The following is a 27,799-nucleotide window of genomic DNA, read 5'->3' as shown; positions in this document are numbered from 1 at the left end:
CAGGGAGACGCCCCCAGTTAGTTCCTTGGGCAGCTGAGGAGAGGGAGCCTGAAAAGGCCAGTTCCTATAGCCATACTGATGAATTTCTTGCATATCACCACAGAACCTCCACCTGACGATAGATGAAGAAAATGACAGAGCCCCACATTGGAGCACCGGACTGAGCTCCCAAGGTCCTGATGAGGAGCAGAAGGAGAGAGAACATGAGAAAGAAAGTCAGGACCGTGAGGGAACCTCCAGCTGGCGACAGATGGGGAAGGTGACTGAGCCCCACATTGGAGCACTGGACTGAGCTCCCAAGGTCCTGATGAGGAGCAGAAGGAGCGAGAACATGAGGGAGAAGAAAGTCAGGAACGAGAGGGTGCGTTCACTCATGGAGACGGTGGGACAGAACTAATGGGAGATCACCAACTCCAGTTGGAATGGGACTGATGGATCATGCGACCAAACCGGTCTCTCTGAATGTGGCCAACAGCGGGGGCTGACTGAGAAGCAAAGGACAATGGCTCTGGGCTCTGATTCTCTGCATGGACGGGCTCTGTGGGAGCCTTCTCAGCTTGGTCGATCACCTTCCTGGACCTGGGGGGGAGTTGGGAGGACCTTGGTCTTAGCATAGAGTGGGGAACCCTGATGGCTCCTTGGCCTTGAGAGGGAGGGAGGGGAGGTATGGGTGGAGGGGAGGGGAGGGAAGGGGGAGAAGGGAGAGGAGGGGAGGGAAGGGGGAGAAGGAGGGGAGGGAGGGGGGAGGAGGAGGGAAGGAGATGGAAATTTTTAATATAAAAAATAAACCATGAGAAAAAAAAGAGAAAAAAAAATAAAAAAATAAAGGCGTGTGCCACCACCGCCCGGCTCATTAACAAATTTTAACACACAAAATACCCCCATTAAGATATTCAGATGCTGGAAGACCCAGAATTCAAAGAATATCTCAGATACACAGAAATTTTGAGTCCAACCTGAGCTACAAGAGATCCTCTATCCAAAAAAAAACCCATTATTATTGCCTGATAAGTTAAGAAACACCAGATATTTGTGTTAAAAACAAAACTTTTGCAGCAATTGGATTTTCTTTTTCTTTTTTCCTAATATATAGGCCATATTTTCTGTTTATGAAATTTCAATGATTTTATAATTAAAAGATAACACTTTTGAATATTTCCTTTTAAGTTTTTTGTTCAAATATAACTTAATCAGCAATAAGTCATGTTCTATCTTTCACTGAGCCCAGACTTACACCTTACCTCATGTAAGACATGGAAAGACAGCCTGCCATAAACAAGGTTACAATTTCTTCAAGGAAATAAAAATGAATAGAACTAAGGAATAACTTCCTAGTATTTTAGGAAACAAAAAAAATGGATTAGTTCTATAAAATGTTACTAAATTTAAATAGCTTATGGAGAATGCAGAGTAATAGAACACTAGTGGAAGAACCATAGGAAGGGACTTGATTTTTAAACACAATTAATTGGGTTAAATGTTAATTATATTTATCCCTTAATGTTCAAGGGTTTACTTTGAGGCTTAGTGGCAAAGATAGAGAAAAATTAAGCAGAAGAGACAGTAAAATCTTGTGCTAGTTTTCAGAATCCCACTTAAACTTTGATTCCGACCGATCATTGTGGGACAGTGTATTTGTTTCCTTGGGAAGACTTACATTTATCTGACAGTGTCCTGGTGAATGTCTGATTAAAAAAAGAAAAACGAAAACCCTCCCTGAATAAAGTTCGCGTTATTAATCTGCGATTACTGCAGCACCAAGGCTGAAATCCCTGCATCATTAAGCTTCGGTAATTTCATGTCTTATAGGGAAGCTTAGGTACTGCACCACATCTGAATTCTTAAACCCCATTTGTTCATGAAGATTGTAGTGTCTAGTGGCTTATCCCAATCATGTAAACAATCTCTCACAAAGGATGCCAAAAATCAACCCAAATCTTGACGGTCTAATTATGCTCACAGTGGTGGCGAGTCTATACAATCTTCTTAATTGTGAGGGAAAAGATGACACTTTCATTTTAATTGTCATTTTAGATATCATTTTTTGTTGTTTTTTTAAACGTGATTGCTTATTGACAGTAGAAAATTTCCCCAAACACTAACAGAGTATTTAACATAATTTCATTTATTGAAAAAAAAAACAAAGTAAAATAACATACAGCTATCTGAAACTATTTGAAAGAAGGAAAATATCAAAATGTAAATTAAGTTCCATCTAAACTTTATGGTCTTCAATGTAAATCGTATTTCATAGAAATTTAATACAATGCATATTTGATTAAACTTATACATTTAAATATACTGGTGAGACTCAAGAAATAAAAATGATAGCCTGGAAACCCAGGGCAACAATGAAGAGCCGTACAAAAACAAGCAAAACTACCAAGCTTATCCCTACTCATAGAATTTCCCATCATTTTATTGAAAAATAAGAATACATTTCAGATCAACTTATGGAAAATTAGTACAATTGAAATTAAATTCAATCAGTTGTAAATATATCCTTGAGAAAACTATTGCAGTTTCTACCCAGAGTTTAACCTCAGCCCAAGTCCAAATTTTGGATTCCAGTTTGAGATTCTCACATGGGTTCAGGGTAGTGAAACCACTACTCATAAACTTATTAAGCTTTAAATGAACATGTGCTCATAAAGCAATCCATATAGAAATATGTGGAAGCTTTACCTTCTTTATCTCTCACTTCTTTTTCAAGGCAGATATTAACCCACTCAGAACTGTTCCTCGCTGATGTACTTCACAGTACAGTGTCAAGCTTCTATTTCTTTCTTTACTCATGAAATAACATACACAATTATATGTATACATACTATGAATATTCAGTCATTTTTATATTAGCTTTGAAAAAATCAATTTTATAGTAGCTTTTCTCCTAAGACAGAGTAGAAAATGATATATATATTGCGTTCTAAAAACAACACTAAGAAAATGAATTAAATGGGTTAGTCACAAAGGGAACGCTGTAGGAAAAGAAATAGCTTGGGATTGAACCCTATGATTTTATTGTTTTCACAGAAAATGCAATAACTCCTCATTGACATCAACTGCCCAGTTGCAAGAAGAGTGTACCTTCTACTTTGTTGAGACACAGCTGAAACAGTGGACGTAGTCATCAACCAGAATTTTTGTGGGGAAGGTAAATTTTTTCCATTTCAAATGTCTATCGAGTGGCCCTCGTATTTGAAAGGCACATTTAAAAAAAAGTTTTGCGATAAAGAACATGAACTTAGGAAAATCATTTGAAAAGTTTACCAAAATCAGATCAGTCTATCACTAACTTTAAAATTATCAATAAAAACATAAATTGATTATGAAAAAATAATTGTTTTTTGAGGTTTATAGTCTTAACTACAGAACTAAATGAATTAATTATTCTTTGAATTACCCATGTTTTTGGCAGGTAAGTTTATTATTATAAAGTACTTAAAATAAATTTCATGTTTGGTGAAAAATTAGTACAGTTGTAATTTATATTTCTTCATATTTCCAAGTATGAAAGTCAAGAATGGAATTATATTCATTATATAGTACATGGTATCACGACTATCTAGGTTCTAACTCAGATACAGTTCATTGTTCTGCTGAGTCAAATCAATGGGAGACATGAAATGAAGACCATTCAGGTCAAGGTCCGCTGCCTGACATTATAAATGTCTATTAATCAGTTCTCTTAAGGAAATGCAGTCATGGAGCAAACCTCTGATCTACTGAATACAGGAAGCCACATGGAGACAGGGACCACAGTAGACCAGGAATACATGAGATCCATAATGGAACTATAAGAACAGATGTCAGGAAAATCAGTAGGAAATGTAAAAGCAAGGGCAGGTGTGATTGTAAAGCATCTGAGAAGACTCTGATCTTTTAAAAAAGCAAAGGAAATTAGGTTACAAACTGCATAGTCCATGATTAGACAGACATCCTATAATTGTGATTTTTTTTCTCACTTTCAGGTTTGAAGAAAAGATCATACTTGACATTGTGTGGCACTTCTGGCAACTTTTGTGAATGTGGTGAATATTCATACTCAGGTTCCCTCAGCTCCCGTGTGAACCTTCATATCACTACATGGAAATTCTGCTAACTGCAATCAAAATATGCCCAGTTGTAGAAATGTTAACTTGTAAAGGAACATCATTTAACCAAAGAAAAGTGGTCCTGCTTCTGATTAATAGGGGTCAATTATTGTCAATAATTGGAGATTAACGGTATGTTGTGTCTCCCAGAAAACAAAAACCTGATGGCTAGATGCTTCTCCATTAAAACAAAAACAAAAACATACAAACAAAACAACAACAACAACAACAACAACAAAAAATCCTTCAACTCCACTGGCTTATCTCCATTGTAGGCTGATACACTATCAAACTGGCAAAGGGAAAGTGTTGTTGAGGCCGGTTTTCGATAGACATAGCAGTGTTAGGAATGGGATTGCCATCGATACAGAGGTGCTTTAAGGGTTTCGTGATCAGTAGTTCTATTAAAGACAAGGTGATTTCACAAAATTTCCAGTTCATTTTCCCAAATCACTTTAAAGCTTCCACATTTTTTGGCCACTTGCCTTCAATGACAGCAACTGAGCATTTGATCTGAAGTCAAAACACCGGTTCTCTCTGTTAGCTTGTCTAATGGATGCACATCTCATGTGAGAAACCCATTTTATTGTCATCTCAGTAGTCTGGTTGCTTCACCCTCTGACTGCCCCCTGTCCTTCACAGTCTTCTGCAACTTCTTAGAAGTTTAATCAAAATGAATTTGGAAGTACCAGCCAGTTCTCATGAACTCAGTAGTGTGTTTTCTGACAATATGAAACTTTAGGAAAAATTATTTAGTATTTGATAAATGCGTAATGAGATAACTGAATCTCTTACCTACAACAGCTTGTTGGCTCGTGATAACTTAGAGGAAAGAAAAACCTTGTTATTTTTCTTGAGAGAATATGTATGTTTTCAAATTATCTGACTTTTGGGGTCTTTTTCCTTTACATTTAACTTGCAAAATCATCACTCAAGCCAACTTAGAGATAATTGAAAGAAGATGAGAAATTAAGCCTCTCCTTAAATCAAAAGATACTCCTGGTGTTCTGGCAAAGAGAATGTAAAAAATAAAACATAACAAGATGAAATCAATAAAATTGTGTTTTCCTAATCTTGGACAGTGAAGAGATGTGGTTAGTTCCAACATGGTGGAAATACAGGCAAATGCACATTTTTCAGATGCTAAGTGTCCCATATATCATTTACTTGAAATCTTTGGTTTGACAGAATAGAAGTATGCCTTTGAATTTTTGAAAAAAAATCAAGAGGACTAATTAATTAAAATAAATTATGATAGTAATTTGTTCCTTTTGTTCAATTTAAAGGATTTGGGTTAGCTTGCTTCTATCACTACCTAGGTTTTCTGATATGTCCCCTTTTGAATTGATGATGAAATTAACATTAAATTTCAAATTGCCTTTAGTTCATTCTTTACCTATAGAGGTACAACAGTTCCTACACGTATTACAGATAAAGGAAAGTGCATTGGGTGTTTCTATTAAAATTTTGTACTCAGACTTTAATTGTGTATGAAGCACTGAAGATTTATCCCAAGATAACATAACCAGTAAATTACATAACTAATCTCATTTTAGTGATAAGTGAATATTGCCCAACAAACACACATACTGCTTATCATACCTTACCTGGAAAGAGGCTTTATTGAACAGAGCTGTAAAATTATATTTTAAAGTGAATTATTGAATTTGCACAAACATTTCTACAGTTGTTTTAAAAAATCAAGCTTGTCATTTCTACTACATTTTGTTGTGCTTTTTATATTAATATTTGCAAATACTGCAATTTAATACTTAGATCCCAATTTCTTGCATAATCAGTATTTTTTAAATCCTGGGGTATGGAAAGAACAGATAATAATAATATTCTTCTTTAGACAAAAGTCTTTTTAAATGAAGTTAAAAGCTGAGATAATTTAAGGAAAAAGATCTTCAAATTTTCATAACCAACAAGTGTGTGGAATTTACAATGCATTGGAAAACTGGCTGGTTAAAGGTATGGTTTGTCCTCAGGTAGCTCAAAATCATTTTTACATGTTTTTGTTTTTTTGTAAAAGTGTTTTTTTAATCTTGTTAAAATAATAAAATAATATTTCACAATTTTCACGGAGTCTGACTAAAGGGCAGAGGCATATTACCCTCAGAGTTTAGAATAAAGCCGGATTTTTCAGGCCCAGTTCCGCGGCAGAGTTCGTCCGCACGGCAATCTCAACCATTTCCTCGTTTCCTCTAAAGGCAGGGCCAATTTCATTTCAAATGGAGGTTAGAGTAAAAAAAAAAAAAAAAAAAATCACTTCTGTGTTTTACCACCTTCTGCGCTAGGCATTATCACAAGAACCTTTTGCTCTGGTTGACCCATTTAATAACCTGGAAGAAAAAGTGTTGCTCCCATTTGTGGTCTCAGTGGAAGTTCCTTTCTATGGACAATAACCCGAAAGGCCATGGCTGTCTAGGAGGTCAAACAAACAATCTTGTCTGCATGGGCTTCTGCAGCAGCGGGTCCTTTCTTCTTCAGAAGCGGCTGGGGCGTCTCGCCTGGAGTTTGCACGTTTCGGCTGTGTCGTCTGTTTACAAACTAGTTCTACACAAACCATTGTTTGCAGTGCAAGCTTCTGAGTGGAGAATTATTCAGGCTTGTTTCATTGAAGGCACTTGGTTTCCATGGCAATTTATAAAAGATGGTGGTTTGGTTTCTTCATAGGAACAGATGACGTAGTTTGGGTGTTCAAGTGGCCGCAAGCAAACTCCGATAAGCCTGTGTAATATGTAAGCCCAGGTTTACTGTCCTGGATAGTAGTGCATGCAAAAAGAGACATCACATAGTTATCTAGCTTAGCCATGAGAGGGAGAAAAAGAAAAAAAGAACAGCGAACAGTAACAACAACAAAAACAAACGACAGTAAAAGTGGGGTGGGGGGTAAATGGGGATAAACATGAAACCTTTAAATAATTCTGAGTTTGGAGTATTTTCAATGAAGGATAACAGCCAAAGGTAAAAGGGCCCACATTTATTTCATTCTCTACATAAAACCTTCTTGAAAGGAAAATAAATGCCAGCTCTCCACGTACCCTGTTTACAGTGAGGTTTTTGTTGGCAGGCCATTAGGTTTCCATGGTAACAAGCAAACTATTCATTTGAAACAAAACCAGCCATGACTTTGTGCTTTGACGAGGATTTCTATAGCTCTTTATTTCTTCTTCTTCTTTTTCTTTCTTTCTTTTTTTTTTCTTTTTCCAGAGTTCAACCAGATGAAGCTGTAATCGTTTTAGCCACAAAAGCACCTGAAGGTCTTTTCCGTACTCAGGCCAAGAGTATCTTCTATATGTAGTTTGGAATAAGTTATATTTCCATGATGTCTTTTTATCCCCAGTGCTTAAAAAATGCTGTTTTTTATTATTAATTTTTGAGTCAGTAGTCAGTGGAGGAATCTTTGGTAGTTTGTTTTTTGTTTTTTTTTTTTGTTTGTTTGTTTTTTTCTGTGTCCATTTACAAAGACTCTTTCTTCATGCCAGTGCCTGGTGAATCATTGATAGCCTCTGCCAAGATAAGGTCACCTTCGAGGACTTAAGATAGAGATGAGGATGATGATGGGGAAAAGCCATAAATGAACTAAGATCCCAACAGCACCATCCACGGAATCTAGAGATAAAGAAGATAAGTGCCCAGAACAGACATTAAGGACATAAACATTCCACAAACTTACTCATACAGGTTTTCTGAACTAATAAATTGAACATATGAAAAATAATTTGGGGAAAAAATAGGTTTTGCACGACACATCAGCTTTGTTTCTAAGGCAAGCAGAAGGGACAACAGCCTGGATATATAGTTATGTATATGGTAGACACATTTTACTCTGTATTTACTAATTTGAAAGCCTGGACATGAGAATATTCCAGACTATGATACTGAAAGCATGGTAGGCTTCCAGAGTCATTTCCTTGGGACTATTCTCACCACTTCTGCTTTCCCTTCTTATCCTCCCCATGTGGAAAGTTTAATTCAAATTATAAAATCCAATGCATTTAATTTTAGTAAAAATGTAACATTTGCATGCAACATGGATATGAACTTCATTTATTGTAAGGGTAGCATCGTTGATAACTGTTCTGAAAGCAAAATGAAATCCCACAGTCTCTGAAGAGAATACTCTGTGTGTGTGTGTGTGTGTGTGTGTGTGTGTGTTCTGGGCAAACTAGGTTCATGTGGGTGCAGTAGAATCTTTTCTGAAGTGAAAATCGAGATAGTTGTTACTAAGGGTGTATTTTAAATACTAAGTGTCATAACAAGACACCACGACCTATTGATGTTTTTGTTTTTTTATAATGTTAAATAATAGAGTCACTTTTGTACATTAAGCTGTAATTGCATAGTTGACTTTCAATATCTAGACTGTAATAATTTTTCCATAAATATGCTGAGTTAAAAAGGCTCTGGTGCACATCAGAATTGAGCAGCATATATTTTCAAACCTTTGACTATGTTATACCATTGATGAGTTATTTGTTTAAATTTAGCTTGATTACTCTTTCATTGTGTGCTCATAGAATTAAAGTTTCCAGATTAGTCTAAGAAAATCCTGCAATTGAAATCCATTCGAAAATATGATTCTGAAAACACATTTCAAATGAAAGAAATGAGAAGAAGATTTAGGGACCAAGGCCACACATATTTCTAGTACTTTTGAAATATTCCTGTTTATTTAAGAATGGACCTGAAATAGAAAATTGAAATTTGAAGGTATCATTCAAGTAAAATATACAAACTGTTCTGCAGATAAAAGCAAAACTATTTAACAAGACTGTGGAACAAATATGAAGTAGATTATGTCAGAATAAGTAGGGCTACTCCAATACAAAATATACACACTAAATTCCCATATAACTGCATTTATATAAACAATATATTTCAACTATTTGGAGTTAAAAACAGTTTGGTTATGTGAGTATTATGTGTATAGATTTGGCAAATATTTTAGTAAAAGTTTTCCAAACCCTTGACAAAATAGCAGAAATAAATATATTTTAAATCTGTTTCTAATACCACAGTGCATTAGTCTTATATAGAATTAAGTAGAAATTACTATCGCTTTATGCTGCTGCAAATAAGGCAACAATGGCATTTAATTATTTGATTTAAGCATACCTTGGATGATTTACATTCAGAAATAATAAAGTTTTAACTAAACCATAACTTTTTGTATGAAATGGAAACATGTTGCTGTAATAGTGACTATGTAACTTCCCCATCACATCAAGTGAGACTCAACAGGAGAGACACTTACTCTTAGTTGTTAGGTCCTGTTTTGCACATTCTCCTTCAGCTATTGATACATCGTCAATGGCGATGTCACCTTCTATCCCAGGACCTCGAATGCCTTCAAAAATTAGCTAAAAATATGATAGATTTGTTAGAGTGGTTTTATTGTACAGAAACATAATTTCTCAGTTTCCCCTAAGTATGCAGCCCAACTCTTCCAGAAGTATCTTAAGGAAGGAATCAGTTACATTTTTAAAATATATATATATATATATATATATATATATATATATATATAGTCAAGAGCAGAATGGTGCCCTACCCAGTCGAAATGCGTTGATGATGTGCAGGTACACTGCACAGGTTCCTCATGCTTTTATACTCACCTTTTGACATCCTGCTGTGATGTTTTTGAAATTATAAATTTAAAACTTGATGACATTTTATGTGTATAAAAATCATAAATTTGAATCTAGTGGGAAGCCTTTGAATTTCCAGTATTTACAATGTTCGATCATGGAGGCCCAATGCATGAGTGCTGAGAGGGCAGATGAGTGATATCAGGCAGCCTTCATTTATAAATTCCAGCTATGATAACAAATGAGAATGGTTAGATAACTTTAATTAATTACTCTTGAAGGAAACAAGATCTTTAGAATTATCTTCTTAGGCTTCAAGCTATCTCTTTCATCCAGAAAAAAACAAAATAGGTTCTAAAATGTAACCAATGTATTTAGTGGTTTGTACTCTGGAAATTTTGAAATAAAATATTAATTTGGTCTTTCCAAAGAAACAACAATTTAATAAACAGCTCTAGCATAAGGTAATACAGTTGCATGCATTTTGCAAAATAATCTTATTTTACTATTATCTGCATGTGAAGATTTATTTTGAGCAGTAAGAATGGTTTGAATTTACTTTTGGTTCATCTTTGAAAACAGTTCATTGAAGACAAATTTAAGATTATTCTTAGAGAGTTTAGGCTACTTTTGAAAAGCTGATCAACATTGCTTGTATGCTATGATAATTTTATTAATGAAAATCTCCAGTTAGTTGAAACTGGAAGTTTCTCATCCTGCCATAGCCGCTTTTAAAATACTCAGAGGCTTAATATTAATTACATACTGTTTGGTCTTTTAGCTTAGGCTTATTATTAATGAGGTCTTACAACTTAAATTAATCCATTTCTATTAGTTTATATTTTTCCACAAGGCTCGTAGCTTGTTACCTCACATCTTGCTTCCCCAGCAGTTGCTGGTATCTCCCTTACTCTGCTCTTTTTCTCCCTGTATCTCTGTTTGGATGTCCTGCCTGGCTCTATTCTGCTTGACTATTGGCCAAATCAGCTTCTTTATTAACCAATGGTCATAAAACATTCACAGCATACAGAGAGACACCTTGCATCAATTAGTAAGCAAGAACATTGGTTTTCAAATGTTTTCTTAATTCCCTGCCCTTCATTTAGAAGTCTGGTAGACAGAGTCTTTACAACTTCGCAAGGGAAATGTTTGGTGAAGTCTTAATTAACAGATTTAATTTTTAAATACTGTTTCCTATTTACCCTTAGTATTTATTCATGATAATTAAGACTGCACAAAGCCATCCTTGGAAAATATCCCAAATAGCATGCATCACTGAAGAGAAAGCAAGCGGGCAGGCTAAAGTTCAAACACTCAGAACCAAGTTTTCAGTTTAAGAATTTTGAGTCTTCAAGGCAAATGGGCAGAAAAAACTAAATTATATGCTCTGAAATAAGAAACTGCAGAACCACAAATCAGAATCACAGAGAACTTAGACAGCAATGAGGACCCCAAGAGAGACATGCACAGATCTAATCTACATAGGAAGTAGAAAAAGACAAGATCTCTTGCGTAAATTAGGAGCATGGGGACCTTGGGGGAGAGTAGAAGGGGAGGGAAGAGGCAGGGAGGGGAGCAGAGAAAAATGTAGAGCTCAATAAAAATCAATTAAAAAAAGCAAACCAAGAGAGAGAAACTGCTGAAGTTAGGATGTTAAGGATGGAGTTGTCTGGGACATGACTACAGAGAGGTGGAGATGTGAATACTTTGGACGGCCTTAGCTACAGATCCTCACCTTATTCAGAATCAATGATAGAATAAACCAAATTACCCCAACCATCTCTCTCTTTCTTTATGGGATACTGACTCTTTGCTGATGATAACAGGAACCAAGTGTCATCTGAAGCCAGCTCTGAGAGTCTTACTGAATATTTGTTTAGTTCTACACAAGCAGAAATGTTCCACTTTTGATTTAAAAAAAGCCACACTTTGTTGGATTAAGGTAGGGTGCTGTTATGAGAATAGATTTTTATTTTACGTATGTATTATAAATACTTGAATATAGTGTTATATAGAACACTGTATTGACACTAAAGTAACTGTCGGCCAGTCATCTTAATTTTAGAGAGAAGGAAAATGAGATATGTTCTAGATGGTTAATTTTGGCACAATAAGTAGCTATGCATAGTTGTGTAGACTTTTCTTGCAGAATTATCCTCAGTTACTCAGAATTTGACTTTGAATAGGTCATGACAGGAAGTAGGAACAGAAACTCAGCTAATAATGCTTATGGAGTGCTATGAAATAATCCTCTTGTACACTATAAAGATTAGTCACGTGGTTTAATAAAACACTGATTGGCCAGTAGCCAGGCAGTAAGTACAGACATGATGACCAAACTCAGGATGATGGGAAGAAGAAGGGTGGAGTCAGGGTGGCCACTCTGACACAGAGGGAGCAGGAGATGTATGTGCCATGCTAAAAAAGCACCGCCAAGTGGCAGAGTATAAATAAGGAAAATGGGCTAACTTAAAATGTAGGAGTTAGTTAATAATAAGCCTGATTCACTGGCCAAGCATTTATAAATAATAAATGTGGTAATTTGAAAATAGATGCCAGGACAGTGTGTGGTGGTCAGGACAGGAAATGCAGGGAAATGCAGCCATGGAGAAGAAAAGGAAACTACATTCCTATGTGCTTTGTATGGTATAGTGATGTAAGAGGGCTGAGTCCACTAAGAGTTAGCTAAGAAGTTCTACATGTGCCATTTAACTTGGAAGCTGAAATCACTCGAGATTTAAACATTGGAAGTTGGAGTTCAAAGTTTCACTGGAAACTGTGTAAGCAACAGCCTTATTAGTATTTATGTTGTCTTTTCTGTGTGAGAGTGAATAGTTTGATTAAATTATCAAGCTTTCCTTAAACTATACACTTATGTTCACTAAGTCAATTCTCATTGTCTGTAGTCAGGAGCCAACAAAAGGTGAAACATTAGTATTTAAAAATAGAAAATGAAAGTGAACAAATTCTCAAAATCGTCTGTGATCTCTTTTCAGCTGCTTCCCTGGAAAGTTATGTCTTAATTTTAATAGTCCATCACTCTTAAATTTTTTTCTAGTCATTGCCTTTTAATACAGATGATTTCTACTGGTTCAATTATTTTTGTAATTATTAATTTTCTTTTTCTCTTCTTCCCGCCTTCCTGAAGAGCTTGATCAAGCTGAAGAGCTTGATCAAGTTGCAAGGTCAGATCAAAGTTTACATTGAAGAAAAAAAGTCTTGAATCAGGATGTGAAAGATACCATTTTTCTTTTGGGAGTTATTGGGGAGATTACCTAAAATAAATTAACCTTTGTGCTGTCTTCCCACCGTCAATGTGTTACATTATATATTCAATTGACCAGTCAATAAAAATTGAACTATACTTTGTCAAGAGGGCTATCTATACTTAGAGCAATTCTATACATGATTATTTCATCACTTCAAGATATTAAATTAGTCGGGCACTGGTGGTACATGCCTTTAATCCCAGCCCTTGGGAGGCAGAGGCAGGTGGATCTCTGTGAGTTCGGGGCCAGCCTGGTCTACAAGAGCTAGTTCCAGGACAGGCATCAAAGATACAGAGAAACCCTGTTTTGGAAAAAACCAAAAGAAAAAAAGATATTAAATTATTTGGATGGCAATAAAAGTTGGATGATTTGAAGATTTATTAGTTTTGCTGACTTTTATAACCAATGATAATATCATTGGTCATTAAATATATGTAGCAAGGTGATTTCTCCCTACAGAAACATAGCATGAGTTTAGATAGTCTATAGAATTAAATCATGGACTTAGTTATTATTTGTTGGTATGATAAAAATACTCTCTGACAAAAAATTTGCCATGTGTAAAATGTTTTTAATATTTATGTGTAACTTTGTGATTGTTGTGACTCAAACCAGTGGGACAAAGAGCTATTATAGTCTCAGAAAGCTTCTCTAAGACTTATTTTTACTTTTGATATTATAATACAATTATATTTCTTCTCTTTTCTCCCTTCAAACCTTCTTATGTACCCCTCTTCCTTCTTCTTTATATTCTTGTCTTCTTTCAATGACTGTTTTTGCACACACACACACACACACACACACCTAAATATAACCTGCTCAGTACGCATAATGTTATTTGTATGCATGTATTCAGGACTGCCCATTAAGCCTTGGGCAACCAATTTGTGTATTCTTCTCTGGAGAATGCTACCTCTCCTACTCCTAGTTTTTTTCAGTTGCCGCAGTTATTCGTGTAGGGTTGACGCTTTGTGGGTTTTTCCCATCCACTTTCACACGTCTACTCTCATCATGCTCGTTGCTTCTTCTTAGTTTTTGTTCTTTTTTGCTGAACTCTGATCACCCATTATAAAGGATAGGTCATGGGTGAATTAGGCAGTGGTCTCTGAGTATAGCACACGTCATTAGGAGTCATTTTATCCTTACATTTTCATTCTATTTTTAGACAAGTTTTAGTGGGTTTTACCCTAGGTCCCTGGGTTATCTAGTTTCCAGTTCTTGATCACTCCAACAGTGTTTCCTTCTATTGGTTTATCTTGTCTGACTTGTATGACAGTTTTTATTTTCTCTTCTTATATTTTATTTGGTTATATTTATTTTTCAAAAATGAATGAATGAATGTAAACTTAGCTACTAGGGTGAAAATTAACAACTGAAAACTGTCACTTATGCTTGCTGGAAAGGGAAAAACCAACTTTCTTCAACTGGGTATATCAAGCACTTCAGGACACGCCTCATGTTCAGGACTAGGAGATCAACAGATAATGGACTGCACAGACTTTTGTATGCTTTTATTTTGCTACAGTTCAGTGTTTATGGGAGGTATTTTTTTCTTGGTTTTGGGGGAGTTTTGTGGTTGCATTAGGTCTTTGTTTATTTATTGAGAAAGAACTTAACGTTGGGTGGGTGTCTCAGAAGCAGGGAGAGGATTTAGAAGCACTTAGGGGAAGGACGAATGTGATAAAAACGTACCTAAATTTAAAAAAAAAACTGTTTTAAGTAATAAAAATATAATAAAAAGAAAAATAAAATTAAAGAGATATGAGGCGATACATGCCAGCAGTCAGATAGTCCTGACTTCTTCCTTGGAGTAGCTATCTGCAAGCTTAACCGTGAAAACAACTTCACAACGCTACTTGCTGAGTGTCAGCATGAAGAGCCTCTAATCTGAAATAACAACCTAAGACATGAATTGCTGGGAAGACAGAGAAACAGAGCACACTGCGAGTTTTAAGTGGGAGGCACTTATTCAGAAATTTTAGTTTCCTATTTTTAATTCTCTTTATTTATATGATTCTTTCAATGTGTAGGTACCCATAGGGACCAGAGGCATTGGAGACCCTGGGGCTGGAGTTACAGGTTGTTGTGATTTGCCTGTTGTGGTTGCTAAGAATTGAACTAGGGTCCTCTGCAAGACCCGTATGTATTTAACCTATGAGCTATCTGTGCTGCCCTTTAAAGTGTTTGAAATGGTAAATTCCAAATATCTGCATAAACCTCCTGGAACTTGGCTCACCATGTCAGGTGTAGAGCTGCATAGGAATATGTCCCTGAGTGATAGTGATATCTTCCAGATACCTTTTCATTATTAGACACTAAAGTCATGTTGAGAAAACATGATCATCATTTAGTAATAATTACTTACATTTAAATTTCTTTGAAATCTGTATCCAAATATTTAAATGCTGATTCAAGAGTAAAAGATCCTTAATCACTTTTGGCAAAACTAATGAACTACAAATGGTATTGTCTCATAATGTCTTTTGACACATGATTCCTGGAAAAAATATACTATATTACAAACAAGTTACAGTATTAGCAAGAGACATAAGTTATTTTCCTTGACACATGGTATATAAAATATAAAGTATTTTATAGGGCTAAAAAATATTGAGCTTATGCTTTTATAAGTTTTGCTCTAATCCTTGAAAATATAGAAAAATATGCAATGAAAATATAATTAAAACATTGATGGTGCTAAATTAAGTATGCTAGAAAGCTTGCAAAGTAATATTCATATAATAAAACTTTTATTTTGTATAATACAATTTTATTTTTCCTAAGCAAACAGAAGATGCTCAATAGAACAGGCAAGTATATATATTGCAAGAGTTTTTAGATCAACATAATTAAATTTTCAATCAAATAAAACTAAATGAATCAAAGTAAAAGAGGCATTTGACACCATTTATAGCTAATTTACTCCAAAAGGAAGGAGAAAATCATGCTCTGTACATGATTTAAAAATATTTCCAAATGTTATATGTTTGAATGATGTAACTTTTTACAATTTAATTTACATGACATTATATTTGTATCTCTTATTGTAACAATGCTTTTTGGTAGGCATGACATTACAGAAAGCATTTTAAAACTCTTCATTCTGTATAAATTATTTCAGAGTAAGAAAAATTTTTTTAAAATAATTCTAACTAACAATAAAGAAGAATAAAGCAAATTAAGACTATATTATGTCAAAGTATGAGTAATTTCCTTGCACAGTTAAGATTAAGGAAATTAAATAAACATTTTACTGAAATAAAGATTTTAGTCATAGATCTAAAAATACATTGTGAAATAAAAGAACAGAAATTTCATAATTAAAAATTGTTACTTATCTTGATTTCTCACTGATAGTTTAGCTAAAGATACCCTGGACCTAATTTTTAACTTCTGATGGTTTTTACCCCAAACAAAGTACTGGAAATCAGATTATTTTTTCCATTTGAAATACACAAATTACTAAATGAAATAGTCAGACTCTGATATAATGATAATCATAGATACATGAGAAATGAAAAAAACCAAGTCACTCAATACTTGCCCTGATGGAGTTTTCAGATCATTGTAATCAGAACCAGTTCAAAATCTGGCAGAAAATCTGACCAGAAGAAACTGAATTGAGACTCCCATAGAAAAAGGCAGCTAGAGATTTTATTTTTTTAAATATTTCACATGAATAGCCTTTAAACTATGCTATAAACTTTTGCTTTACTTAGCCATGTCTGGGTTTGATACATTTGTTTGTCAAGTCACATTTGTAAGATTGACAAAAGATTTGAATTTGGTTTAGAATTTTATGTTTTCTTGAAGCACAATAGGAAGAAAACAAAATATATGTGGTCATGTGGTCAGGCATAAACAATACCAGAAAATACTAAAAAAGGAGAAAAAAACATAGTGGGGATTAGAAAGGAAGAAAAGGAGAGAGAGAGAGAGAGAGAGAGAGAGAGAGAGAGAGAGAGAGAGAGAGAGAGAGAGAGAGAGGTGGTTTTCTTTAATAAATCTTAAATTCTTAAAGTACACAGATTGTTCATAAGTCAATTAAGCACATCATTGTTAATGCTTTCTTCTATTACAAAAATCTTACAAATATTCAGCACCTAAGTTCAAATTCATGATGCCTACCAACCAAATTACTAGCTTTTCAAAGAAAAACAAAACAATGATCCATAAAGGGAAGAAGAATACATCTATTAAGCCAACCAAGGATTGAAATAGATGTGTCATTACAGAGAGTGACTCCAAATAGTTAATCATGATTTACCTTCATGGTACTGACTAAGGAAATAAAAATATTTTGTAAAAAGACTAACATTGAGTTTATAGAGATGAAGTGTTCAGTTGCTGAGATGAAAAATTCATTGAAAGTACCTTGTCTCAATGCCCCCCACCCAAAAAAAAGAAAAGAAAAAAACAAATGCAAATTTGCAAAGAGGAGTTTGAAACACAGAATGGGTAACAAAGAAATATGAAGAAATCAGCCACACAATTCTCAGTTTTCATATATGATGAACCCACAGGGTCAAGAATTTCAGTAATTTAGTAGTACATAGAAAAAAAAAACACACCAAAGCATATCAAAGTCTAGGTTCTTACAACCAACAATAAGGAGAAAAGTCTGAAACGATCTCAGAGAAGGAAGTTTGCACACTAGAGAGAAAAATAAATGTGTGTGCAACTGGAGATTCTTACTTGGGAAGAAGACAGAGACAGAAGGGCATCCAGAAACTTCTAAAAGAAAAACTCCTAAGCTATGCCTAGAGAAAACGATTTCTTTTTTCTTTTTTTGAAAAATGAAGGTGAACAGACAATTTTTTAAAAAAGTACAGAAGGTGAAAAGAATTCATCCTCAACAGACCCACACTTCAAGAAATGTCAAATGAAGTCCTTCAGGCCAATCAAAACTGATAGCAGAAGAAAGTAGGTGCTTTGCACTGCTATAAATCTATGAAAACGTCCAAGCAACCCAAGGGATGGAAAGTACATTGAGAACCAACTAAACAAACCAATGCTGCCTTCTGTATCAGAAGTAGAGCCGAATGTAGCAGGGAGAATTTCTCCAAGGCTTACCTAGACCACTATGAAGGAAGTTTGATTAGTTTTTACAGTTTTGGACATCTCTTTGTACATTCCTTTTTATTCATTTCTGTGACTTTTACACCAATCTCTGCAGCTACAGAAACACATTTTCATGGGTATTGGACCTGGACCTCTTTCGGGAATTTAAACCACCCCTTTGATTTCTGATAAGAAAAGATCCTGATCTTCCTTCTTTTAACCAACAATTGTGAGAAACTGGGTCCAGGGTATGAGTAAATGAGCAGGAAAAGGGACTTAAGAGTGGAAGCCCACAACTTCAATCTCTGACCTGGTGCTCTCTCTGCTTTCCATTTCTTGTTTCCGTAAGATTCTCCTCAGCACTCCTCTTCCAGGGGCAACTGCTATCTATGGTCTCCATGCTACCTTTTGGGTAATGAACTAGGATTTCTTGCAAAAGCATTATCTGATAAGCAAACTCTATATTTCTGTTAATGTGAAAAACTGATAGAAGAAAAAGCCTATTTGAATAAATCATATTATAATTTAATATTGTCCTGCAGGCAGTTCAATTAACTCTCAATATCGAATGGGTTTTAGTTAAGATGGTTATTTATTTATTTTCTTTTCTAATTTCCTTGTGCTCCCATGTAAACGTCTTACCCCCCTCTGCAGAATTACCATGGCAGATGGGACCTTGTACAAAAATCCTGAAAACTGGAAGGCCTTCCTTGCTCAATACAGTGGGGCTCAGATCATTGTGCTCTCTGCATTGCCCCCTTTCCTTTGCCAAGCCATTGTGCCCTGGAATTTCTGAAAAGTTTCCTGCCGGAAGGGTTCCAGCATCGGAGAGTGACAATGGATTCTGTGTCTTTGAGAGCAATGGCATTACCGATTCTGTAAGCAATGAGGAGCTGCCAAGAAGTACTCCAGAGACAGCAGCTCTGGTGGTGCATGAGTTTTGCTGACAGTGACATCATTCAGTTTTCCCCACTTTGGGCATTATGCACAGGCCACTGAAAATGTACACGTCCAAGGGGAGATAAGGCAGCTGGATGCTTCTTGTAACCTAGGAGCTTTCATGGCGGTAAACTAGTGACCTTGGTTGGTAACACAGTTGTCTGCTCCCTGCTGTGGTTCTATAAACAGGTCTGAGAGCCTACTTTTCCCTAGGCGGTACCCAGTACCAAAGGCTGGTTTCTTACCTGAATTAACCAGATCCATTTCAGCGCTCTCTTGGTGTAAATAAAGCTGTGTGAGAAGACAGCCCAGTCTGATGCTAAGAAGTTTGCAGAGAGCCAAGCTTAAAACTCTACCCCAAGAAAAGAAAAGCCCCAGACTGTGTGGGGGCCTTTGGAAGTGAACCCATTTCACCTTAATTACAGGTCAGAGAGTTCAGACGTATTCTTGCTCCTTCAAGGTTATACAACATGATGCTTAACCTAAGTTGTGGCTACAGAATGTTTCGCTTAGACAAAAGCATAATTTGACCTAGAGTGTGGTTGCCTAATGTTTTGAGATGTGAGGAGGTCACTACATTTATTTGTTCTTTGTATCAGGGTAAAGAAGTCTTTTGCCTTCCTCTTTCTTTTGGGTTTGAGTATATAAAAACTTTGAGCACTAAAGTTAGGGCAGATTACAGTATTCACTGGATACCCTCTAGAGTCTGTGTGTTTTCTCTTGTCTCTTTCTTTCTGAATCCTCACCCCTTCCTCAAGGTGTGGACTAAAAATTCAAGTGTGGCCCAAGAGCTGAGTGGAAAGAAAAAACGAGGCAGCTGCCTCAGCTCCTGAGGAGATGGGTGAACGTGAGTAGGCGCTGGCAGCTGAGCCCAAGGCTAGGGACTCTTAGTTCACCTTCACAAGGATATCTTCATGTGGAATGAGTTTAAGTGTAAATATGCCTATGAGGACACCCTCTCTGTGGTGCCATATTTTGAGGAGCATTTTGATAAGGATAATCCCTGTGGGTATGCTGAGTACTACTTCCCTGAAGAGCTAACCCCGGCCTTCATGGGTTGCAACCATAAGACAGGAATGTTCCAGGGATTGGAAAAACTGAGGAAGAATGCCTTAGCTAGATTCATTCTGTTCAGAACCGACAACAGCAGCTCCATTTCTGGCATATGGGTCTTTTCAGGTCGAGCCTCTTTTTCTGCTGAGTGGGTCTAAATTGGCAGGTGGACTTTGAGTCATAGACATTTATACTGGATACTGGACCCTGGTAGTGAGGAGACCCAGACCTTGGTTGAAAAGTACTTTACTTCGAAGGGGACATTACAGCATATAGACAAAGCCATCAATCAAGACAAGATATTCAAACAAACCTGTACCCACACTTTCATGGAGATAGAGATCATTAAAGGAAACTGAACATCAAAAAAGAATTCTCTAGTGGACACTGTATCCTGTATAAAATATAACTTGTATAGCTGTGAATTAACTAAGACCTAAGATTGCTAATTATGTTATAATAGTTACAAAAATATTTACTTTATTTGGTAAGATTTAGAAATTAAATTTCTCAGGAAAATAGAATTTTACAAATTATGTTGACAGAAAGGACATTCTACAAGTAATTTACTTGTTTTCTATTTTGGGTTTCTCTCTCTCTTTTTTTTAAAATTCTATGACTATTTGAATTTCTCTAAGATACTACTTAGGATGAGTACGGCTGTCATAGTTCTTAGTGATTGATTTTGTATGGTTTACACCATTGATTTGCTCATTTTAATATGTAAAACTTTCCTTGATAATAACAATTACTCAGGCAGTTTTCTTTTTGTTTGTTTGTTTGTTTGTTATGTTTTTTTCAACAGGGTTTCTCTGCGTAACATTCCTGGCTGTCCTGGGACTTGCTTTGTAGACCAGGCTGGTCTCGAACTCAATGAGATCTGCCTGCCTCTACCTCCCAAGTGCTGGGATTCAAGGCATGCAGCACCACTGCCCAGCTTCAGGCAGTTTTCAGTAAGAGATATAATCTGATGACATATCCATACCTGTCTCTTTAAAACTTTAGATACGTAACGTAATTCCAACAACTTCTACATATCTTTAAAATGCCCCCCCTCCAAACCAGGCATTTTATTAACTTGTTTAAGTCAGAAGTAATCATATATGTTCCTAAATCTGATTTCTACTCCTCTCTCCTCCCTTTTTACAATATAAAACAATCTGGAGATCAGGCATTATTCAACACTCTGTAAGCCGAATATTCTTAGTCAGTAATGCCTGCTTCCAAGATTCCAGTCATGACAAGAAAAGTATATCCTGACGTCACTCTCCTTCCTGTATACCAGGTAGCTTCCAGCATCTTTTACAGGAGTTTTACCAAATCTTTATGCCTGCTGTGTAACAGACAGAAAGTTGGAGCTCACATATTTTTCAACTAATATCTAGAGAAATAAAGGACTGTCTTGGAGGTACTTAACAGATGTTTATTAAGTTGATATAATGTCAATAAAGAACTGACTTGATTATAACATTATCATAACTTAAATCCTTCTTGTATATGTGTTTAATTTAATCATTTGTGATGAAGAGGCAGCCTATGTAGGAAGAAAAATACGTAGAGTATGTCAATATTTTTAGAAAAATAATCTTCACTGTCCAGACACACACACACATACACACACACACACACACACACACTTTAATATTAGTTGAACATTGAATCATGTTTTCCCAGGTTAAGTTTTTTTCAGTTTTTTGCATTGTATTATCCTCCATAGATGCAAAACGATTCTGCTGCATTCGTAGGCATGATTCCACGTAGTTTTAATTCCTTACCCTCTGCTCTTGTGAAGAAATTCATTCATTTTTTCAACTTGGTTAGGTTTAGAAGATTAACCTCTCAAACAATCATAATTTTACAAATTGTGAGAAAAGAGATTCTAGTAAGGAAAAGATTGTATAATTGGATCACTGTGATTCTCTGTACCCTTAGATGTATGCCATACCACATATGCATGATATCAAGTGGATATGAGTCCTTTCAAATAAGAATAAAGTTATAGACTATATTAAATGTAATTAGATTTTAAAGATAGTTTATTATTTTATAGAAATAAAAACATTTTGTTATATGTTAGCCTCAAATGTATTAATACACACACACACACACACACACACACACATTGTTAATGTTACTTAAACCACAAATCTATGCTGCCGATTTATTAAAATATCTTGTTGGTATGTCATCTTTTACAGTGATTATTAAAGTTTCTTATTTCACTTAAAAACCTCGTCATTAATTTTTTTGATATCTTTGTAGATGATATTTTGGCATTCAACTGAAGTTTAACTTCAAACAGAAAGAAAAATAATTTGTTTAAAATTCTAATTTTGATTAAAGTAATAAATGACTGAGGTGACAGATTCATTTGAAATTGGATCAAGAATTAGTCAAAAAATTGGTATATTGATACTCTGTTCTATTTGTGTGAAAATCTATATTATTTTTTACAGAGAACAAAATACATGCAAGTGATTCTATGAAAGTAGATGGCTATGCAAATACCTTGAGTTATTTTGTTTTGTTTCTGGAGACAGGGTTTCTCTGTGTAGGGCTGGCTGTACTAGAGCATGCTTTGCAAACCAGGCTGGCCTCAAACTCAGAGATCTACTGCCTCTGCCTCCCAACCAATGAAATTAAAGGCATATATACTATGCCACACAGTACCTTGAGTTTTGATAGATTATTTTTTTTTCTTTTTTTTTGGTTTTTCAAGACAGGATTTCTCTGCAGCTTTTAGAGCCTGTCCTGGAGCTAGCTCTTGTAGACCAGGCTGGTCTCGAACTCACAGAGATCCGCCTGCCTCTGCCTCCCGAGTGCTGGGATTAAAGGCGTGCGCCACCACCGCCCGGCTGATAGATTATTTTTCTATATGCTACTTCGTGGAACATAATAAAGATGCATTTGTCTTCATAAAGTAGTTTTTCAAACTGAAGAGAAACTAAAATATGTGATTTTTATATGTCTCATATAGAATTTCTGAGTATTACCATCTTATTTGCTGCTTCTTCAGGATATGTGTTTAATGTTGCATGCAATACACAGCAATCAATGAACAAAGGTATTTCTTACCTGAAATGAAGTAATTGGATATATATTAACATGAGCCTCATTCCATCGTTGTCCTTTATTTCCACTTGAAGACCATAGAGGATTCTCTATTGTTGTCTGCCCTTTCAAACGTAGATAGACATTTAAAACACCTAAAATAACAATGGGATTTGATGTTGTATATTTGTGTCTGCTTCGAGTTTATTTCTCCTCGACCAAACATTTATAAATACTTAAAATTAAATCCTGTAGAACATTTTAGTGTCTACTCCTCTCCTTCTGTTCTTTTGCTATCATGGTGTGATCTAGAGATAATAACGTCCTATTTCCTAGAAACTAAATGATACCTTCTATTGTTAAAATGGCTTTGCAGTGAAGCTTAAAGTTTTTGAGGTGGACAGGCTGTCCTAGATTGTCTCAGTAGGTTCTAAATGCAGTTACACTTAATATTTGGACCAGGACCAAAAATATTTTGCTTCAGGAGAGAAGACAGGCTTGTGATGAATGTGATCTCCTACTGAAGATATATCTACAAGTCAAAGAATATGAGCTAGAAAAGGCAAGAGAATAGATTTTTCCCCCAGAATCCCCAGAAGGATATTGTTATCTTGATTTTAACACCACAATGTTTGAGTACTTATTTTGCATTTTGTGTTCCAGAAATTCCAGAACCGTAAGGTAATGCATCAATCCTATTTTAAGCCATGTGGGTTTTTTTTGTGGTTTGCTATTTATTATGTCAGCAGTGGAGAGGCAAGACAGTATTTACTCAGGTACTAAATGGACCACACACTAATTTGGTCTCCATTTTGACTTGTATTATCATTTAGTATCTGTTTTATCTTTAAAATAAAATCACATTTATTTTCATCTAAGTCATATTTTCCATCTGAAAGTATTGAACATAAAATAGATAGCTTTTTTTATTGCACCATTTAATATGTCTAATTTTGTGTCTTGTACAGAAAAGTGAAAAGTAATGATGATAACAGAATTGACGCAATATAATGTATGTTAGGGACTTGTGCATATAAGGGATTAATCTTCTCCGGAGCTCTATAAAGTACTTACTGCAATTATCCCACATTACAGATGAGAATAGTTATAGGGCTTAAGAGATTTTCCCTAAGTAATGTAACAAGAAAATAGCAGGGGCAGGCTTTAAACTCGGAGTTTAAATTTTATGTCTTTTGATGATGCTATCAATATTTGAATAGAGATAATTAAGAACACCAACTGCACTGAAATGATATGTTGCATTACTATGGTGAACAAAGGCCATGCTATAAGAATACATTTTACACGATAATAGATGAAACTTCTTTTGTCTTAATATCTATTCATTTAGTTTTATGGGTGAAAATAACGTACGCTTATTCATCTATAAACTTAAGCGGATTTTTATTGTTCTACCTTTCTTATTGTTTTCATATACTACTTCAAGAATTTCTATGTTTTCTTTTAAAATGTAATGGATATTTATAGATTTCTACACACAAACATTTTATCGTTTCATACTTTAATTTCTATACTGCGGATTCTCTTCTTTTATTTCTAATGAGTCCACCCATTATCCAGCTACTATAGTCTACCTGCCACACTTTTTCATAATTTCTGTTTCTCCTCTTCGTATCTAGCTTCTGCTTTTTCTTCACCCATTGTTCTATCGTTCACCATTTCTGTTTCCTGAATTTCATATTTTAATGTATATTAATAAAACTGCAATGTACTTAAAGTTAAGTGCATCTTTTTCAACAGATCTGCTTCTCTGTGTTCTGCCCCTAACTCTCTTCCACTCTCCCACGCGGTTCTCTCTTATTCTCTTTTCGTCTCTGTCCTCAAATTCCTTATGCTTTTGTCTGCAATGTAAAGCAATCCTGTAGCATTTTTCCCCAAGAGCACGTTTACTACTTCCTTTCCATTTTTTTTCATATGGGAGCAGAAGATAATATTTTGGTTAAACTAAAAGAAAATTGATCTTGTTGCCATACTGATAAATGGATTAGTTAAATATTAAGAATGATACTAATTTTTAGATAAGATCATTATAATTATAATTAACAAATAGTGAATGCTATAAATCTGTCAGAATTTGAGGTTATAATTTACTTTAGTGAAACACACATTATTAATACTAATAAGTGTTCCAGGCTAGATCCGAAATGCCCCACAATGGCTTCTATGCCAATGGCTTAGTTTTTAGTGCAATGTTCAGAGTTATGAATTACTGGAAGTGAATAATTGAACATTAGAATTTTGACCTAGTATATGACTGACTCATGATGAAATTATTGGAAGGTGAGGAAAGAGACTAACAGATAGAGTCTGGATGTATGAAGTGGGTCCCTGGGGTCTGCTTCAGAAAGATATGTCTTGTACAAATCCCTTCCTCACCCCATATCTCTCTGTGATTACAAGCCACCATGAGGTGAGTAGCTTTCTTCCAGCTTGCCTCTCTCTCATGTTCCTGCTTTACCTCACATCTTCAAACACAAAGTCAAGTGACACTACACAGAAGATTTTAAATCGGAAACCGAGACAAATCTTTCCTCTCCCAAGTTATTTATTTTGGATGTTTTGTGACAAGAAGAAAAAACTAACAGTGATATTATTATATGAATAATTGCATGACATTGTCTCAGAGTTTAATAGAGCGTTTCTCGTTAATAGACACACCCTGCTGTGACCATCTTTGCAATTTCTTCATTAACCAATTTTCAATATGTATATTAAATTCACATTTTAGTTATTTTGTTTATTTCTGTTATTTTATTATTGAATAGATTTTGTATGAAAAGTATTTTTGCCTATATCTAAACAGTAGCGATCTAAATCATATCAGAGTTAAAATAAGATTTAGAATAAACAAGATGAGCTGTAATGAAATTGTGACTAGATTATATTTTAAAAGGAAAATACTTGTTTTATAAGAAAAAGATAATATAATTTATTGAAAGATGGCTTCCACCTGTGTTAAAATTTAAACAACTTCTTACATAGGTGCCTACAATTATCTTATTGTCTCCAAGAATAATACAAACTGTTTCTTAGCTGGTATATTTCTGAGATGATGCCAAAAGGCCATAAATAAACATTTCCCCTAGCATTTCCCATGTTAGTTCCTAAGACAGAACCTGCTGTCAAGAGACATTTATCCCTATTCTAGGTTACCTTGGTCAACAAAATTAGAACTTGTGCAACAGAATAAATAAAGTTCCTTGGAAGCAGTTAGAGGCAGCAGAGCTGATTCAGCACGTTATTATATTATTACAGTAAAAATTTCAACGTGCATATGATGGATTGTGTTAATACTCTTTAAAAGCAATTTTTAATCCTCAGAGAGATGGTTTATGCTTGAGTAGGCATCAGATGTCAGAATATATGAACTTAGCCATCCCCAAAGATCTAATGTTATGTAATTCTAAGATAAAAGTTAGAAATAGCTAAATCATAGATTTCCCTTCCTTGACTCCCAGCTGTGAAAGGCTAAATAACCTTAGTTGTTTTATATTACAGATAATGACTAAAATTCAGGCTTCTTGTTTTGCAATATCCACAATTCATATTTAATATTATTTCATCTATATTACCATATAAAACATAATTTTCATAAACATTATTTACCATCATGATTACCTAGTTGTCATCTTTAAGTCTTCACATAATTGTCTCTTGATTATTTAACTATAAAATATATTAGCTGTTTTAGAAAACAACTTAATGACACATCTTAAAATGTACATTTATCTTTACCATAGATACTTGCAATGGAGCAGTTTGTGTGAATTAATTTGTAATTTGGCTTGTTCTAACATCTGACTATCAGTTGCATATAGATAGCATTTTTATTATAATCAGTAACATAGATTCATTAATTGAAGTTTCACATCCTTTGGAAAGATGAGAATGCTGGAAAATTATCTGACTCCAGGCAAGATCTATGTATATTGATAGGCAATTGTTAGCATCATTTGTTTTATGCACACATACAAAGTGAGAAATTATGAAGTCGTTATTTCCTGCTTGAATAGAGATGGCTGCATTGATACTATTTTCCAACATGCAATTGCAACAATATCTTAAACCAAAAAGTCAGGTCAATTTCTCCCATCATTACCATGCCTCTGGCATCTAGTGGAATTTATACCATATTTTTTTTTTTTCTGGTGGTGCTCTGTTCAGACCTTCTACCACGCCATTTCAGGTTCCTTATTTGCATCTTCTGGCTCTTCATCTCTAACCCTCCCCTGGAAGTGTTCTCCATTCTCACACCTTAGTGCCTTCTGATTCTCACATTTGCCATTTTTTGTTTTCTGCTTTCTCTTACTTACTTTTACTGAAGGATGCTGTTTTTTCAAACTCTACAGAGAAAGTTTTAAGTTAATGTGGCTGTCCTGGTGTTTATTGTTCACCCACAGTATAGGCCTGTTATACATTTGGTTGAATATACTTTCTTTAATTTAGTAATTTATTATGTTAAACCCCTGAAAAGCCATTTGATTAATAGGAAACATTTGCCATAATTCTTTATTATCTTCTATAAAATTCTAAATAGGACTAAGCACCCGCATCATGCAATTAGTCCTGATTAATTCGGTAAGTGAATGAAGTAATCAAGAAAAAAAATGTCTTTACTATCAATAAAGTGAGTTTAATGTTTGTTACATTGGGTAAGAAGAAAAACCAGTTAAACTTTTACACCATGATGAAATGGTATTATTTATTTACTGTA

General features: G+C 34.9%; 1 protein-coding gene across 1 annotated transcript in view; it reads right to left on the bottom strand.

Moving 5' to 3' along the window:
- Window positions 1-7,623: 7,623 nt before the first annotated feature.
- The window catches only part of Mdga2 (MAM domain containing glycosylphosphatidylinositol anchor 2), a 702,900-nt gene continuing 682,724 nt past the window's right edge, over window positions 7,624-27,799 (bottom strand). Inside the window, exons 14-16 of the mRNA XM_038337153.1 lie at window positions 23,089-23,219; window positions 9,358-9,463; window positions 7,624-7,712 (exon numbers count right to left, since the gene is read on the bottom strand). Of these exons, the coding sequence (XP_038193081.1) occupies window positions 7,624-7,712; window positions 9,358-9,463; window positions 23,089-23,219 (326 nt within the window). The remainder of the gene's footprint in view (window positions 7,713-9,357; window positions 9,464-23,088; window positions 23,220-27,799) is intronic.

This window comes from Arvicola amphibius, chromosome 7, assembly GCF_903992535.2.
Source record: "Arvicola amphibius chromosome 7, mArvAmp1.2, whole genome shotgun sequence".
NCBI classification, from domain to species: Eukaryota; Metazoa; Chordata; class Mammalia; order Rodentia; family Cricetidae; genus Arvicola; species Arvicola amphibius.
Note: the sequence above shows the minus strand (reverse complement) of the source record. Positions and strands in the feature narration are given on the sequence as shown.